This window comes from Somniosus microcephalus, chromosome 34 (assembly GCF_052327205.1).
Source record: "Somniosus microcephalus isolate GS21.2 chromosome 34, FLI_Smic_1.0, whole genome shotgun sequence".
In the NCBI taxonomy this organism is placed as follows: domain Eukaryota; kingdom Metazoa; phylum Chordata; class Chondrichthyes; order Squaliformes; family Somniosidae; genus Somniosus; species Somniosus microcephalus.
In genome coordinates this window covers 28,468,777-28,486,638 of record NC_141020.1, presented here as the reverse complement: position 1 = coordinate 28,486,638, position 17,862 = coordinate 28,468,777, and the positions used below count along the sequence as shown (strand labels likewise).

At 47.1% G+C, this 17,862-nt stretch overlaps 1 protein-coding gene across 1 annotated transcript in view; it reads right to left on the bottom strand.

Annotated features, from left to right (window-relative positions):
• Positions 1–473: 473 nt before the first annotated feature.
• LOC147096907 (elongation factor 1-gamma-like) overlaps positions 474–17,862 on the bottom strand; it is a 39,485-nt gene continuing 22,096 nt past the window's right edge. Inside the window, exons 6-10 of the mRNA XM_085973624.1 lie at positions 12,720–12,849; positions 8,734–10,039; positions 4,636–4,808; positions 3,070–3,194; positions 474–793 (exon numbers count right to left, since the gene is read on the bottom strand). Of these exons, the coding sequence (XP_085829750.1) occupies positions 635–793; positions 3,070–3,194; positions 4,636–4,808; positions 8,734–10,039; positions 12,720–12,849 (1,893 nt within the window). The 3' untranslated portion in view covers positions 474–634. The remainder of the gene's footprint in view (positions 794–3,069; positions 3,195–4,635; positions 4,809–8,733; positions 10,040–12,719; positions 12,850–17,862) is intronic.

Here is a 17,862-nt window from a genome sequence, read left to right as displayed (position 1 = left end):
GACATTCTCCCCGTGTTTGCGTGGGTTTCCTCCGTTTTCCTCCCACAGTCCAAAGATGTGCGGGTTAGGTTGATTGGCCATGATAAAAAAAAATTGGCCCCTAGTATTAGGGGGGGATTAAATACGTGGGGTTACGGGGATAGGGCTTGTGTGGGATGGTTGTCGGTGTAGGGACCGGGTGCTAGGGTTTGGATGATCAGCCATGATCTTGTTGAATGGCGGAGCAGGCTCAAAAAGGGCCGAATGGCATGTTTCCATGTTTCGCCCCGCTGTCCTGGCTAATATTTATTGCTCAATCACAAACAAGATTATTGGGTAATTATCACATTGCTGTTTGTGGGAGCTTGCTGTGCACAAATTGGCTGCCAGATTGCCTACATTACAACTTTGGGAATGTAATGTTATTTTCCCTTAATGAGCAAGAGGAGTTGTCCTAGCTTAGTGAGGCTTTGACAATTAATGTTGTAAAGAAATTGTTAGTTTTCAAATGCTTTATTCTTCATTTGTATATCTATGGAAAAAATGTCTTCAAATATTTTCCTGTAGCTCAGCCACAGGTTTACACAGTGCAATATCTAACGAGGTAGTGCAGGAGATCAGTTGGTTCACAGACGTGTAGTCATCCCACATCCGTTCACTTAAATATTTTTCCCTGATTGAAGGGTTTTCCTACATGTGTAAATGTTCCTTCCATGGCGAAGTATTCATTAACCATAGCCTTGCATTCATCAGTGTCTACATCCAACTTCTTCCAGGAATACGTCTCGCAGACTACCCGCCAGTCTTCACTCAGCTAGAAAGGGAAAGAGAGTACAATTAGAACTGGGGCAAGACAGCTTCACAACTGTGGGCGCTTGGGTAGTGAGGGAGCAAGTGCACAATTGCACCAGGGTAGAGTGCAGAGGACACTTCACCCCATGGACTGAAACCTCAGGACTGCAGCTGGACCATAAGGAGCAGACCGTCCTCTGGCAATGCACAAGATCAATCGTCGGCCATGCTCATGTCCTGGTGAACTCAAGTGGCACAGATACAGCCCCAAGAGCACATCAGGGGAAGTCAGTGGAGTCATGTGATCAGATGTGGCAAAGGTAAACAAGTTGTAGAATGACAGCCACTAATCTCAATCCTTCAAAAGATGGAAACTTTTCTTTTGGGTGTGGGGGGCAGCGAGGAATGAGGAAGCTGCAATGTTCAAAATAAAGGAGGGGAATTAAACTTCATTATGGTGAAGGAGTCAAATACAAAAAAGGGACACTGTACATTCAAGAGATTAGATAAGCGATGAGACAAAGATGGATTGAGGGATCTCGTGAGAAGGAGGGACTGCTCATTTCACCTGTGAACATCTTACCACAAATCTCTTCAAACCACTTGATTGCTTAACCAAAAAGGATTAAAAAAAAAAAAAAAAAAAAAAAGTTACAGCCCCAGGCAAAACAAGCCCAACTAAAAAAGGTCACAAGTTTGACCTTTACTGAAACAGTGGGTCTCTGTTCATCCAGAATGGGCTTCAGTGCCCTGGGGCAAGAACATAAGAATTAGGAGCAGGAGTAGGCCATTTGACCCTTCAAACCTGCTCCCCCATTCATTAAGATCATGGCTGATCATCAACTCCACTTTCCTGTACTATCCCCATAAATATTTAAAAAATCTATTGATCTCTCTTGAATATACTCAACGACAGCCTCCACAGCCCTCTTTGGTAGAGAACTCCAAAGATTCACCACCCTCTGAGTGAAGACATTTCTTCTCATCAGTCCTAAATGGCTGACCCCTTATTCTGAGACTGCGACCCCTGGTTCGAGACTTCTCAGCCAGGGGAAACATCCTCCCTGCATCTACTCGGTCAAGCCCTGTAATAATTTTATATGTTTCAATGAGATCACCTCTCATTCTTCTAAACTCGAGAATATGGGCCTAATCTACTCAATCTCCCCTCATTAGGGCAACTTCCCCCCCCCATCCCAGGAATCAGTCTAGTGAACCTTCATTGCACTCCCTCTATGGCAAGTATATCCTTCCTTCGGTAAGGAAACCAAAGCTGTCCACAATACTCCAGATGTGGTCTCACCAGGGCCCTATATAATTGTAGTAAGAGTCTTTCTTATACTAGAAGTGGGGAGGGCAGGGGGGGGGGGGGGGGGTGAGAGGTGCCTGCTCTCCACTCACTCCTACCTGAGCAGGCACGTGTGGACATTAGGCTAGAAGTAGGGTTGCACTTGATTGCGAGGACTTCAAGCTGCAAGTTTTAGATAGATAACATAGAAACATAGAAACATAGAGATAGGAACAGGAGTAGGCCATTCGGCCCTTCAAGCCTGCTCCGCCATTCAATGAGATCATGGCTGATCTTCGTCCGAGATCTTAGCTGATCTTACCAGTTCAGTACCCCGTCCCCGCCTTTTCTCCGTAACCCTTAATCCCCTTAGCCTTCAGAAATATATCCAATTCTCTCTTGAAAATATTTATTGAATTAGCCTTCACAGCCCTCTGTGGCAGGGAATTCCACAGGCTCACCACTGAGTGAAGAAATTCTTCCTCATCTCTGTTTTAAATGATTTGCCCGCTATTTTTAGACTGTGGCCCCTGGTTCTGTGCTCCCCTGCCATTGGAAACATTCTCTCTGAATTCAGCCTGTCCAGGCCTGCCATAATTTTATATGTTTCGATGAGATCCCCTCTCAATCTTCTAAACTCCAGTGAGTACAAGCCCAAACTATTCAATCTCTCCTCGTAGGTCATTCCCGCCATTCCAGGTATCAGCCTGGTGAATCGCCGCTGCACTCTTTCCATGGCAAGAACATCCTTCCGCAGATGGGGCGACCAAAACTGTACACAATACTCCAGATGCGGTCTCACCAGCACCTTGTACAGCTGTAGTAAGGTGCTATTCCGAACAAGCACTCCAGCAAGGAGGGCTGTTGGCACGAGAGGATCGGCACCCCACCCCGTCAGCACCTTCAGGAGAGGGTGTAAAAATCAGCAAAGAGAACTATACCTCCTGTTCGCACAGTTCCTTCTTTCCCAGTCAGGCCCTTAAAACCCTCAAAACTGGTCAAGTTCTTACCTCAGAAGGAAGCTGCTGCCCGCGCAGGATCCAAATCCCCGAGATCGAGCTCTCACCATCAGTCCCAAAGAGGATCACACTAGCAAAGCCATGCCGCCGCAGCCCATCCAAACGCTGGAACATCCCTGCATTGGAATGGAAGATATTGGGAGGTAAACCAGAAGCATGCTTCACAATGCACCATGCTATCCTGGCAGCAGCAAGTACTCCTCATCCAGCCTTGATAATTGATTAGGCTCATTACCTAGTGTGGCATAGACAGGTCAGAAACCCAGCGGTTAGCAAAGGTCAACCTCCTCCCGAGGTCCCCACCATCACAGAAGCCAGTCTCCAACCAATTCGATTCACTCCACGTGACATCAAGAAACGGCTCAGCGCACTGGATACAGCAAAGGCTGTGGGCCCCGACAACATCCCGGCTATCGTGCTGAAGACTTGTGCTCCAGAACTAGCCGCGCTTCTAGCCAGGCTGTTCCAGTACAGCTATAACACTGGCATCTACCTGACAATGTGGAAAACTGCCCAGGTATGTCCCGTCCACAAAAAGCAGGACAAATCCCACCCGACCAATTACCACCCCATCAGTCTACTCTCAATCAGCAAAGTGATGGAAGGTGTCGTCGACAGTGCTATCAAGCGGCATTTACTCACCAATAACCTGCTCACTGATGCCCAGTTTGGGTTCTGCCAAGACCACTCAGCTCCCAACCTCATTATGGCCTTGGTCCAAACATGGACAAAGGAGCTGAATTCCAGAGGTGAGTGACTACCCTTGACATCAAGGCAGTATTTGACCAGGTGTGGCATCAAGGAGCCCTAATAAAACTGAAGAAGTCAATGTGAATCGGGGGGAAAATTCTCCACTGGCTGGAGTCATACCTAGCACAGAAGAAGATGGTTGTGGTGGTTGAAGGTCAATCATCACAGCCCCAGGACATCACTGCAGGAGTTCCTTACGGCAGTGTCCTAGGCCCAACCATCTGCAGCTGCTTCATCCATGACCTTCCTCCAACATAGTCAGAAGTGGGGATGTTCGCTGATGACTGCACAGTGTTCAGTGCCATTCACAACTCCAGATAATGCCTGCATGCAACGAGACCTGGATGACATTCAGGCTTGGACTGATGTGTGGCACGAATGTTATGCCACTTAAGTGCCAGGCAATGACCATCTCCAACAAGCGAGAGTCTAACCACCACCCTTGACATTTAATGGCATTACCATCACCGAATCCCTCACCATCAACATATTGGGGGTCACCATTGACCAGCCACAAATACTGTGGCAACAAGAGGTGGTCAGAGGCTAGGTATTCTGCGATGAGTGTCTCACCTGCTGACTCCCCAAAGCCTTTCCACCATCTACAAGGCAGTCAGGAGGGTCATGTCAACAGCAAGAGATAAATTCAGTGTGGAAGTTGCATTACCCAAACCCTAGAGGGGCAGAATAGCCAGAGTCACAGGGTTACTGACACAGCCATTTGACCAGAGAGGATGTGTGTCAGTTGGCAATACCCCAGACATTAATGGATTGTGGTAGGTTTACACTAGTTATTGTTTTACTGACCAGTTAGGAGGTTGGAGCTCAAGACGACCAAGCGGAGCTCTCGGGGGTATTTGTACTCCATGTACCAAACTGACCAGCCCTCCGGGTCAAAGTGGTCCCAGAAATAAGGAAGTGCCACAGAACTGATGTCCTCATTGGAGTATTTCCGCTTGAACTCGTCCAAAACGAAGACACTGAAAAATAAAAGTGTGAGATAATCTGAGGTTCTCATGCTGTTAAATACATTGAACAACTTGAGGACAGACAATAGACAGCCCACACAACATCCAGACAGAACAGAATTAATACACTGGGAACTGGGGGGTTCAGTGACTCAATGCAGTGACCTTTCACTTTTGGGATCAGAGTCAGAGTCCAGGCATGTGATTGAAATCCTCATGTAGCACCTCAAGTAGTTATATGGTTAAACCAGGTAACTATATTCCAGTCCGTCCAATGATCTTTATGGGCAAACGTTTAAAAATCTGTAAACTCAATGAAACTAGTAAGGATTGAGATGCATGGGGTAATCATGGATTTAATAAAGTTAAGCGGTGCTGGATGAATTTTTTTTTTGGAAGGTGTGACCAATTGATGAGAGGGATGCAGTAGACAGGGACAGGAGCCATTCAGCGTGCTCCAGTTAAGTAGATCATGCATCCCAACTCCATTTACCCACCTCAGTTCTGTAACCCTCAATACCCTTACCCAACAAAAATCTATCACTCAGTTCTGAAATTTTCAAATTGACCCCCAGCCACAAAAGCTTTTTTGGGGAGAAAGTTCCAGATTTCCACTACCCTTCATGTGAAGTGTTTCCTGACATCACCCCTGAACAGCCTGGCTCTAATTTTAAGATTATGTCCTTGTTCTGGACTCCGCCCACTAGAGGAAAGAGTTTCTCCATCAATTCCTTTAATCATCTTCAGCATCTCAATTATATCACCCCTTAATCTTCTATACTCAAGGGAATAAAAGCCTGGTCTATGCAACCTGTCCTCAATTTAACTTTGGTACAAGTCTGGTGAATTTGCACTGCACACCCTCCATGGCCAATATATCCTTCCTGCAGTGCAATGCCCAGGACTGAACACAGTACTCTAAATGGGGTCGAACTAGAGCTTTACACAACTAACATAACTTCCACCCACTTGAGAAAAGGCTAATGAAATGTTGGCCTAATTATATTTTGTATCTGTCCACTAGTTTTTAGCGATTTCTGTACGTGGTCCCCTAAATCTCTCTGCTGCTCCCCTCTTCCTAGCTTCGCCATTTAGAAAATACTGATCTAACTTTTAGGTCCAAAGTGGATGACCTCACCCTTCCCCACATTAAACTCCATCTGCCAGTTTTTCCCCTCACTCACTGAATCGATCAATGTCCCTTTGCAACTTTCTGCTCCCAGCTACACTACTCACTGTCACCTAACTTAGTGCTGTCAGCAAACTTGGATACACGGCTCTCTGTTCCTTCATCCAAGTCATTGATAAATATAGTGAAAAGCTGAGACCCCAGTAGAGATCCCTGGCAGACACCACTGGTCACATCCCACCAATTGGAGTACAGATGCAAAGCGCAGATTTTCAGAACCCACCTTAGTAAGGTGTCCGATTACAAATTCAGCCTCAGAGGAGCGATTGGGTCGATTAGGCTTATATTCGCTAGAGTTTAGAAGAATGAGAGTGGATCTCATTGAAACTTATAAAATTCTGACAGGACTAGACAGACTAGATGCAGGAAGGATGTTCCTGATGGCGGGGGAGTCCAGAACCAGGGGGTCACAGTCTAAGGATAAGGGGTAAGCCATTTAGGACAGAAAGGAGGAGGAATTTCTTCACCCAGAGTGGTGAACCTGTGGAATTCTACCACAGAAGGCAGTGGAGGCCAATTCATTAAATATATTCAAGGAGTTAGATATATTTCTTAAGGCTAAAGGGATCAAGGGATATGGGGGAGAAGGCAGGGACAGGGTACCGAGTTTGGATGATCAGCCATGATCTCATTGAATGGCAGAGTGGGCTTGAGGGGCCAAATGGCCTACTCCTGTTTCTATGTTTCAAAGAAATACAAGAGTACTGATTGAAAGTTGGTTGATGGCCAGGAAAGAGGATTGGGGTTAATGGGTGTTTAGATTGGGGAAGTGTTGGCAGTGGTGTACCATAAGAAACCACAATTTGCTACCAACACAAAAGTAGAGTGCTCTTGCAAAGTACGTACTTCCTCTTTCAAAGTATCTACTAGGCTCATTAGTGGGTCTATCCTCCTTAGAAGAACCTACTGCACAGAATTCAATGGTAACTTCCTGTTTGCACAGTACATCCTTTTGAGGGCTTTACAGCACGTTAGATCCAAGAGCATGAAGTACAAGAAGAGAGGTTCAAATACATTGGACTTTTGCAAGAGTACTGTGTGGTCTTGGGTAGGGTGTTATCGAAAGGGCATTAAAAGGCACAAAAGATTGGAGAATCTAGTTTCTCCATCCTGAAGACTCTACATGGTTAGGAGAGACTAGGCTTTCTGTGTTCAGATGGAAATAATCCAAGGGCAGATTTAATAAGATTGACAGTTTTGATAGGGTACAATGAGACTACCTCCTCTAGATGGCAGCCAATGACAAGGGGGCTTCAACTAAATGAGATTAGGGGAAAACTTATTTGATGCAGCGGAGTGTGGGGACTGTTTTGCCAGAAGGAGCAGCAGGGGGTGATGGGGGAGAAGAGAAAGTTACACGGCAAGATTAGATTAAATTTCAAGCAAAGGAAGACAACTCTGAGGAGAGTAGTACAGAAGTTGACAGACACAATGGTTTCATTCCATGCAGATGGTGCTATGGACCAGAGACAGCTTCTGAAGGGCAGTTACACTGGCCATTGTGAGGATAATTAGCAATTCGAAAGTGTAGCAGTTGGTGCAGACTCCATGGATTTTTAGTTTATGAACATATACCTTTATTAAAAACTGGACAGGCTGTGGTTGGTGGGTGGGGGGGGGGGGGCAGTGGAAAAACACAAGCTGAAGGTGGCCGACGTAACCAGGTTGCATTCGTATGGTAATGGGCTGTCCTTGGGAACAATGCCCACAGAGGCCCACTCCCAAGTCATGAATAACAAGGCTGGCGACTCATTGTTTCTGAAGATGAGCTTGTTAATGATGATCTTGTTAAGTTAAATCGGCTGGGAGATCAAAACGAGATCTAAACCATCCAAACCTGGGAGGAGGCCTGGAAACCATTTCCCCCGAGGCCATATGTCCATTAAAACCAGACAGCGGTCTGTGTATTGGAGGGGTATATCAGAGCCGTTTTGGATAGCTCTCTCCCCACAACTGAACGTCAAGAGGAGCTGAGCCTTGCTCTTCCAACCGAGACGGACTTCGACTCAAGACTGGGACTCGCATGCCGCAAGGCCGGTACGGAACCAGGTAGCCGAGACATACGGGAGGAAGCTGCAAGCAAGAGCAGCTGCAAGCAAGATCAAAAAGGGCAATCTAGGTGAGCATTGCCAAGCCTACACACCCACAAGATCACTAAGCTGTGAGGGGGCACCTATATGTTCCTACCAAACCAGAGGGGGTTTAGCGTTGGAAGGGTCTGGTGATAGTTTAGTTCACAGGAGTGTTTTTAGGCTGTGGTAAGTCAGCATGGCAGGGGCTTGTTGGACAAGTCAGGGTTGTACCGTTTTAAACTGTACTGTTGTGTTCACACTGCTCGTACTGTAGGAGTGGTTTTTGTCAACCTTAATAAACATTGTATGGGTGAGCCTGAAAACGCTGTCCGTGTTCCAATCTGTCCTCAATAATCCCCATCGTCCAGAACTTGTAGTAAGGGGGTTTTGTGTGCTCGCTACGGGCAGGGCGAAACCACTTACAATAATTGCCGATTACAGCAGGGGCCATAGGAAATTGGCCACCGCAAAAACCAGTTACAAAAGGTTGTGGTACGTTGACAGTCCATCACAAGACAGTGAGGACAGAAACTGGACAGCAACATATAGTTACAGCTTGCTACACAAATTAGCAAGTACAGGATAAATGTTCATGTTTTATTAAAAAAAAAAACTCTGCAATCAAACATAACCAGCACAAAATGGAAAACTGGCTCCATACAACACACCGACTTACCTTTTTGGCAAGTGAGCGAAAGGATCCTTGGCTTTTAATGGGTCAGCTGATTTGGTGAGGTCCCAATCATCATCACCACTCTCTCTGGAAGCCCCCATGGTTTCCTCTGCAGCCACTTCACCTTGGGCTGCATCCACTGTACCACAGTTAGTTGTCTGGTCTCCTTTGGCAGCATCGACCACACTCGCTACAACCGATCGATGCTCTAGAGAGGCATCAACTATGTGAATTTCCTCTTTCGAAGTTTCTAGCAGGCCCACCTCAACAGTAGTAGTGGGTCTATCCTCCGTAGAAGCACCTACTGCACTGGTAGCTTTCGGTTTACTTGCCAGATTGTTTTCGGAAGGATCTAATGTGCTCAATGCAACTGCTCTGGCCTCCTTCAATGATCTTGCCACACAAACTTCACCCATGGCCTCTTCTGTAGCCAGAAGATCTTCAGATGGACCCATTATGGTAACTTCCTCATCAGATGGTGCTTCAGGTTTAAAAGCATTCACTCCCTTCCCAGAAGCACCCATCATCCTGACCTCAACTGTGGCTGCCCCTTCAGTGCCTCTGCACCATTTAGGCACATTGGTCATTCTCTCCTCTTCAGAAGCTCCTGCCTTGCAGATTTCAGCCACATATCCTTCTTTCAAGTCATCTCCCAAGCTCACTTCAAGTTGACTTGGTCTATCCTCCCCCAAAGAGGACATTACACTGACTGCAGCTGTACCTTGCACTGTAGAATCATCCACTGTAGGTGCAAGCTTGTTAAATGCTTCAACTGACTTAGTTTCTTCAGAAACTCCCTTCACTTGGATGCCAACTACAGCCTCTTCCTTAGCTGCTCCATGCTCTTTGGATGCACCAGTCATGCAGACTGCCTCTTCAGAAAGATCTACCAGACTGAGAGATATAGCCTCTATGAATGCACAGCTTCTGTCGCCTTGTGTGGTCCTATCCGTTGTAGAAGCCAGTACCAACTTCACTTCATCTGTTCGATCCTCCACTGAGGCACATACGATAGAGAGTTCTTCCTGTGATGCATCTATCAAACACGCAATTTTGGCTGGTCGCTCCTTCGGAGGAGGATCTACAACACCAACATCACCAGCAGCTTCACCAGCTGGTCCATCCTCAACTGAAGATGCTACCACATGGACCTCCACTGCGGCCATGTCTTTACACATTCCTGCCTCTACTGGGCCAACTTCCTCTTCTCTGGATCCAGCATCTTTGGGAGCAGCCACCAAGCAGGTCTCAACTCCAGCAGCTTCTCTGGCAGTGTCTTGATCAGCTCGTGCTTCCAATGGTTTGCTGGCTGTTTGGAAATAAATGCAGCTTGAATCTTGCACTGTTGAAAGTTACACCATTGCCTGCACCCCCACCTCCAAAAATACCTCCCTCCCTTCCAGCCAACCACCTGCCGTTCCCTACTGAACCCAAAGCTAAACATCAGCTGCACCGATAGCAAATTGTACCAGCTTCTGGAAATCCAGGTGAACCAACTCATCTGCTGGATCGCAAACCAGAGAGTCAAAAAATAATAATTTTTAAATGGTGAAGTACATTTTAGTTTATGCAAAAGATAAGCCAAGTTTACCAAGGCTTCACTATACAAGATTAAATGCTTCGCCATCATTCAGTCTCAAAAGCCTTAGAGTCTGAAAAGAATGCAAACAGCTATAACTAACTTGTGTGCAAGATATTTAATCTCAATCAAAATGCCTGCAGGGGATTTACTCCAGTACAAGATGTCTCCAATTTACTGAGTAATAGCTAAGCACACAATAGATTTTAAAAAGCTAAAGAAGATAGCTACTTATTGACATTAAACTCTTGGCTTCAATACAACTCAGGATTGAGCAGTACCAGGAACTCAGCAAGTCATGATTCCACTCCAAGAGCCTTCGATCATGTTGAAAGATCCCTGGCCCCTAGTTATAGAAAGGCTTCCACTGGCAGATGAGGCAATAAGACATTCTATGTCCAGAAGCCAAACAAGCTGCTCCCATGATCAATTCTCGAGAAGATACCACACAGGCCAAAAAGGGTAAAGGACAGAGGTCCACCTGCCTGTGGCCAAAATGGAGATGAGGAGCTGACAGCAAGTGCTGCCTGCAGGATCCACTGTTCAGTCAGAAGCACCCTGCCCAAGGAGCTAATGTATTAGCTTCAGACAGACTCCATCAGAAACCACACTGGAGTCCAAAGCGCAAGAAGAGATCAGATCTACTGCAGTGGCATCTGCAGGCAACTGGTTAGGCTTTGGAACAAGACATACTGTAATACTCCCATACATTACATCCTAGGTCCCCATTGGAGTCATCAGCAATCTGGTACACTTAGTTTATACACCCATGCTAGATTAGGAATTTCTTGGAGACAAGGGTGAGGAAGTTACCCAGTTGTTACAGGGATTTTTAAAAAGTGGGTAAACAAAACAGGTATTCTTCCCTACAGGGGTTGTATCTGTACAGTTACCAGCCAGCTCAATCAGTTCTTCCCAAGCCTACTCTTGGGAGGCAAGCTAGATATGGCCTGGCTAAGGATGAAGATTCCAGTGATCAGAGATTTGAAATGCTCAAGAGGGTGTAAAGGGCTGGGAGGGAGCGTGAAAAGAATTGGGAAAAAAAAAATCAAATAAAGACAGTGGAAAAGTGGGAAAGATTCAAGGCACTTGGGCATGTCTTCAGAATATCTTCTAATGAAAATACAAGAATAGGAGACTGGCAAAAATGGCAGTCAAGAAAGAGAATCTGAGGAGGAGGAGCCGAATACAGGAGAGGTAATAATTGGGGAAGTTTTTCCAAGTAAAAAAGGAATTTGCCCAAATCCATGACACATGAAGGAAAGTGATACAAGAGGCCATTCAACCACTCAAATTAATGTTAACTCCTCCACTTGAGTGCCCACTCTAGTCCACTACATTGTTTACATTGCTTAATTCAAGCAATTTGAATTCTAAGTGGGAATTTATTGCTAGAAATTTAATGCAGGAAAAAAAAATCAATTAAAAAGATTGCATATGAAGAGGGGTTTTGTAACTATCTTTAAGGGAAAAAGATTTGCCCAGGTCAGGAATCATGCTATGTACAGTCTCCTGAAAAACCTGAGAATGTCTTTGGGAGAGTACTGTCCCATAGTCACAACAGCACAAGGGGTGGCTTTTTTTTTTTTTTTTTATTAAATTCATTCCTGGGACGTGGGCGTTTCTGGCAAGGCCGGCATTTATTGCCCATCCCTAGTTGCCCTCGAGAAGGTGGTGGTGAGCCGCCTTCTTGAACCGCTGCAGTCCGTGTGGTGAAGGTACTCCCACAGTGCTGTTAGGGAGGGAGTTCCAGGATTTTGACCCAGCGACGATATATTTCTAAGTCAGGATGGTGTGTGACTTGGAAGGGAACTTGGAAGTGGTGTTCCCATGCGCCTGCTGCCCTTGCCCTTGTGGGTGGTAAAAGTAGTGGGTTTGGGAGGTGCTGCCAAAGAAGCCTTGGCGAGTTGCTGCAGTGCATCTTCTAGATGGGGCACACTGCAGCCACGGTACGCCGGTGGTGGAGGGAGGGAGTGAATGTTTAAGGTGGTGGATGGGGTGCCAATCAAGCAGGCTGCTTTGTCCTGGATGGTGTCGAGCTTCGTTGGAGCTCCACTCATCCAGGCAAGTGGAGAGTATTCCATCACACTCCTGACTTGTGCCTTGCAGATGGTGGCAAGGCTTTGAGGAGTCAAGAGGTGAGACACTCACTGCAGAATACCCAGCCTCTGACCGGCTCTTGTTGCCACAGTATTTATGTGGCTGGTCCAGTTAAGTTTCTGGTCAATGGTGACCCCCAGGATGTTGATGGTGGGGGATTCGGCAATGGTAATGCCATTGAATGTCAAGGGGACGTGATTAGACCCTCGTTTGTTGGAGATAGTCATTGCCTGGCACTTCTGTGGCACGAATGTTACCTGCCACTTATCAGCCCAAATTTATCCCCCCCCCCTTGCCAATCACTGCTTACCTGGACACTGGGCAGCTGGCTCACAGAACTTCACCTCTCCCAGTACTCTCTGGAATGGAGGCTGATTAACACATGTCATGAACCAACGGTTTACATCAGCATACAGCTCCCGGAGAGAGGGCTCCAGGACCTAGAGAAAAAACAACATTTACTCACATGTCCTTGCCAGACACAGCTACACTAGTTAGCTGCAATTACCCAGTCATAGTCCTTGCAAGTTTATATAAATAACCAGTGGAGCCCCCATTCTAAATCAATGGCTATTCAATTTAAAATCAGGCAAATTAGCATTGTATTTGCATAACTCCACCCTCTTAATGAAGGCTGTACACGAGGGTCTCAATGGAGTTTGATCTCGTCTTCACCAGACGTCCAAACCCATGCGCTTCCCAGCGGAGATCCCTGGCCAATTTTCCCTCCTCCTCCACATCCCACCATGAAGGGGGGGTAAATGGGGATTCTCCTCTCCCCACCCCCCCCAACACCAGGAGATAAGCTGCAGTGCCGTAACCGCTACCCCAGCCATGTCGACGTGCTAGAAGGCCCATGGCAAACTTACCAGGACTAGCACTACCAGCAGTGTTACCATTACATCTATAAAAGAAATTAATGTCAAAGGAACCATTTAATGCCCATGGGTAGCTCTTGGCTATGCTGCAGCAGCTCAGCAACGGAGCCCATTCACAAGAGAAGGAATGACAAATTTCTTCACTCAAAAAAGGGTTGTGAATCTTTGGAACTCTACCCCAGAGAGCTGTGGATGCTCATTGAGCGTATTCAAGACAATGATTGAGAGATCGATAGATTTTCAGAAACTAAGGGAATCAAGGGATAGTGGAGTTGATGTAGATGATCAGCCATGATCTCATTGAATGGCAGAGCAGGCTCGAGGGGCCGAATGGCCTACACCTGCTCCTATTTATGTTCTTAAAGGTTACTACCAGTCAATGGCGTGTATAGATTACCACCAGTCAATGGAACATGTAGTTTATTATCTGCACTTGGAGAAGTGGATTGTTCAGTTCAGGCAGCAAGACATCAGGTCACAATGGGTCAGTGTGGCACAGGTCATAGAAACCAGGCTTTACTAGGAGGGAAAGTGGTCTCCAATATTCGTTAATGCCCAATGTGTCCAACAAGAAAGGAGGTAAATCAAAGTTCAGATAGCTTTCCCTGGCTCCATTTGAAAAGATCAGCTGGCGCACAATTACCTCTGCTTATTTCAGCTTGGCTCAGTGCAAAAGCAACTTTAGTCCAGTTTTAGAAAACTGTATCCACAGCTCTCCCAAGGACTCATCTATTCATTTAAAGGATTCAGCCGTATTAAAATCTGAGTTACTTCCATTCCCAGAGTTCATTATAATTCGCGAGATGACAATGTCGGCTTGTGCCTGGACAAGAGACTGGAGTTCACACAGCCAGAACCCAACAGCATTCCTCCTTCCCCACAGTGGCGCTACAGGAAGCACGAGGTCCCCACACCCTGCGGGATGGGAGTCACTGGCACAAGGCCAGTCCTGGGCAAGAGTAACACCTCCTGATCACTGCTGAAAGTAAACATCCGGCAGTGTCCTCACCGGGAGCTTGCAGCCGCAAAGTCCATTCCCACCACCAGTCAGCCACAAGGACAGAGATAGTGAGACAGACGAGAGCAAGTTTTTTTTTGAAGGGGTGGGGGGGGGGGGGGGGGGGGGGGGGGGGCAGAAAGTAAGACACTTGAAGCTTGTGCAGCAAGACAATATCATGGGGCAGCACACAATGTGACTTAAACCAGACACAGACACATTCAGGGCAAGATGAGCAAGTAGACCGTTCTGTGCATGTTGCAGGAGAATGATGGCTGGAAATAGTTAAATCAGTAGCATCCCTCGTAGACAGAGTGTGTAGCGTGAAGGAGGAGCTGAAGCTCCAGCTCTACATTGTACAATGTGGCAGAGCCTTTGAATAGTAACTTCCTTGGAAAACTAGCTGCAGCAAAGTCATTTACTGAAGCGAAGGGCGGAATAGGGAGTTCCTGTTTACACAAGGCATTGCCAGTGCAGGATTCACTCGTTCTGTATCGTCAGTAATTTAAAAAAAAAACCACAACAGCTAATCCACACCAAGCTAATGTTTACACAGAAAGTTCTTAATGATCTAAATGTAAAGAGCTGGGTTTTGAGCACGAGGGACAGGAATGAGTTACACAGCACTAAAGGCTGCAAGAACCAAGTTTAATCTGCTCACCACACTACTGATCCTTGCACTAGTGTGGCTGGGAAGAGTTGTCCTCTGCAGTTTGGTGAATAACAGGAAGCAGCTCTGCCCTCTTGGGTAATAGTTGGTGTACAGCCCATTGTTCTCAGATGCGGCTAAATTAGTCAAGTATCCAGTTGTTGGATCCCTCCCGCTGGCACTAGCTGTCCTCATTCATTAGACAAAATGGAACTGCTGTTTGACCAGGAGGGTGCCACCCACAACCCAAACCCCATCTTCTCTTCACCCCAATTTCCCCAAGCACTTCAGGAAGGAAGCCTAGCGACATCGACTGTAGCACCCAAACACAGCCAATTCAGCGCAGGCCACGTAAAGCAGACGCTCTCTGGAAGCAATTAGCCAACGCACGAGGCTGCTTCACTTTAGCAGGTCTGCCGCAAACTGGTGTCTGCACAGAGCAGCAGCGCGACACCACCACTTCCCCACACCGACTGCGGATCAAGAAACTCTGCAGGACACAACTCCGCCGTTGGTCAGGCCAGGGTTGAATAGTCGGAGAGATAAAGATGCAAGTACCAGAGCCAGCTTAAGTGAACAAATGAGAAAAAAAAAACCCTGAACAGCAGCTGAAAGTAGAGGAATATTCAAGCAGTTAACGAAAAGGTGGAGTCCATTAACTTACAGCTTTATGTTTAGGTCAGGTGCCAGCTACAATTTACATTTAGCTACAAGTTGACTCTTGGACGACTAAAAGGAAATAATGTTTCCCCGAGAGGTTAAATGGGGAAATAGTCACTTAAGAACACAAGAATTAGGAGCAGATGACCACAGCTCCGAGACTGCTCCACCATTCAATGAGATTACGCTCCACCATTGAGATTATGGCTGATCTTTGACCTCAACTCCACCTTCCTGCACTATCCCCATATCCCTCGATTCCCCTAGAGTCCAAAAATCTCAGCCTTGAATTTACTCAATGACTCCACATCCACAGCCCTCTGGGGTAGAGAATTTCAAAAATTCACAACCCTCAGGTTCCTCCTTGTCCGTCTTAAATAGGCAACCCCTTTATCCAGAGACTATGACCTAGTTCTAGACTCCAGCCAGGGGGAAACAACTTCTCAGCATCTACCCTGTCAATCCCCCTCAGGATGTTTCAATGACATCACTTCTCTTTCTTCTAAACTCCAGAGGACACAGGATATGTGCTATGTACAAGGGCCTGTGAAGAGAGAAAGATTTAATGGCCAATTGCTTCAAGGAAGAAGGAACTTTAAAAATAGATGTTCATGCTAACATGCACAAAAACTAATTGCGATCAGAAACTTGGAGGAGGTGGTGGGGGGGGGGGGGGGGGTGGGGGGTGTAAAAAAAAAAAAGACGTCCAGGTCTGCGCTCCCACTATACAGCTCGGGATTTCCTCAATGTTCTTGAATTAGGCACAGAACAAGGATTCAAGAGAGACAGATATATCCCCGACCTCCCACTATACTTTCCTGAGGATCTGACCATCGACACCCCAGCAGAGGGGTGCCTGAAGACGCTGTAGGCATCAAGGCTGGTGTTGGGACCCATGAACCGCAGGGTCTGCAGAAGTCCTGGGAAAGCCCAAAGATGGATTGGGAAAACACAGGTACTCTTCAATACTCTAGGAGCATCAGGCCTTAAGTACTATTCTCTATGACCAGGCTCTTGTTTGGACTGGGGTGGGGTGGACAGGCCAGGAAACTCAAGAGCACCTGTCCTTTGACAGGCACATCACATGTCAGGTATGCAGCCCATTGATCAGCAGCAGAGAGCCAGAGAGGAAATATCTACTGTACTCTACCAAGGGAGGCAGTTCAAAAGTGTCAGGGATTCTTGCATAACCTGTAGGCTAGCTCAAAAAGGGACTGGAAGGTGGTGGGTGGGGAAAATGAAAGGAGAAGGATGAAAAATTAATCCTAAAGACTATGGCATAGGACACCAGGTCTCTCCTGCAACAAGGTTCACTTGCACTCTTCTTGGGCAGTCCCTCAGAACCGAGGATGACTTGCTTCCACATTAAAAATGAGTTCTCAGGTGACTGATGAGTCCAATGCAGGACCTACAGTCTCGGTCAGAGGTGGGGCAGACGGTGGTTGAAGGGGCGGGTGGGTAGGGTGCTTGGGTTGACGTGCGCTCCTTGCACTGCCTGCGCTTGGCTGCCAATTGCTCCCAGCGAAGAGACTCGAGGTATTTGGCGCCTTCCTGGATGCTTCTCCTCCACTTTGCGCTGTCTTGGGCCAGGGATTCCCAGGTGTCGGTGGGAATGTTGCACTTTTTCCAAGGAGGCTTGGAGGGTGTCCTTGAAGCATTTCCTCTGCCCACCTGGGGCTCTCTTGCAGTGCCGGCGCTCAGAGCAGAGCGCTTGTTGCGGGAGTCTCTTATCGGGCATGCGGACAATGTAACCCAGCCATCGAAGCTGATTGAGCGTGGTCAAAGCTTTGATGCTGGGGATGTTGGCCTGAGCAAGAACAGACGTTGGTGCGCCCATCCTGCCAATGGATTTGCAGGATCTTGGAGGCAGCATTGGTGGTACCTCCAGTGCTTTGAGGTGCCTGCTGTACACAGTCCATGCCTGAGGCATACAGCAGGGTGGGTATCACTGCTGCTCTGTAGACCATGAGCTTAGTGCCAGGTTTGAGGTCCTGGTCTTCAAACACTCTTCCCTCAGGTGACCAAAGGCTGCGCTGGCACACTGAAGGCAGTGTTGGACTTAGTCGGCGACATCTGCTCTTGACAGTAGGCTCCAGAGGTATGGAAAGTGGTCCACGTTGTCCAAGGCCTTGTTGTGGATTTTGATGAATCGGGCGGGCAGGGGGGGGGTGGGGGGTTAGTACTGTGGTGGGGGCAGGTTGGTAGAGGACCTTTGTCTTACGGATGTTTAGTGTAAGGCCCATGCTCTCGTACGCTTTGGTGAAGGTGT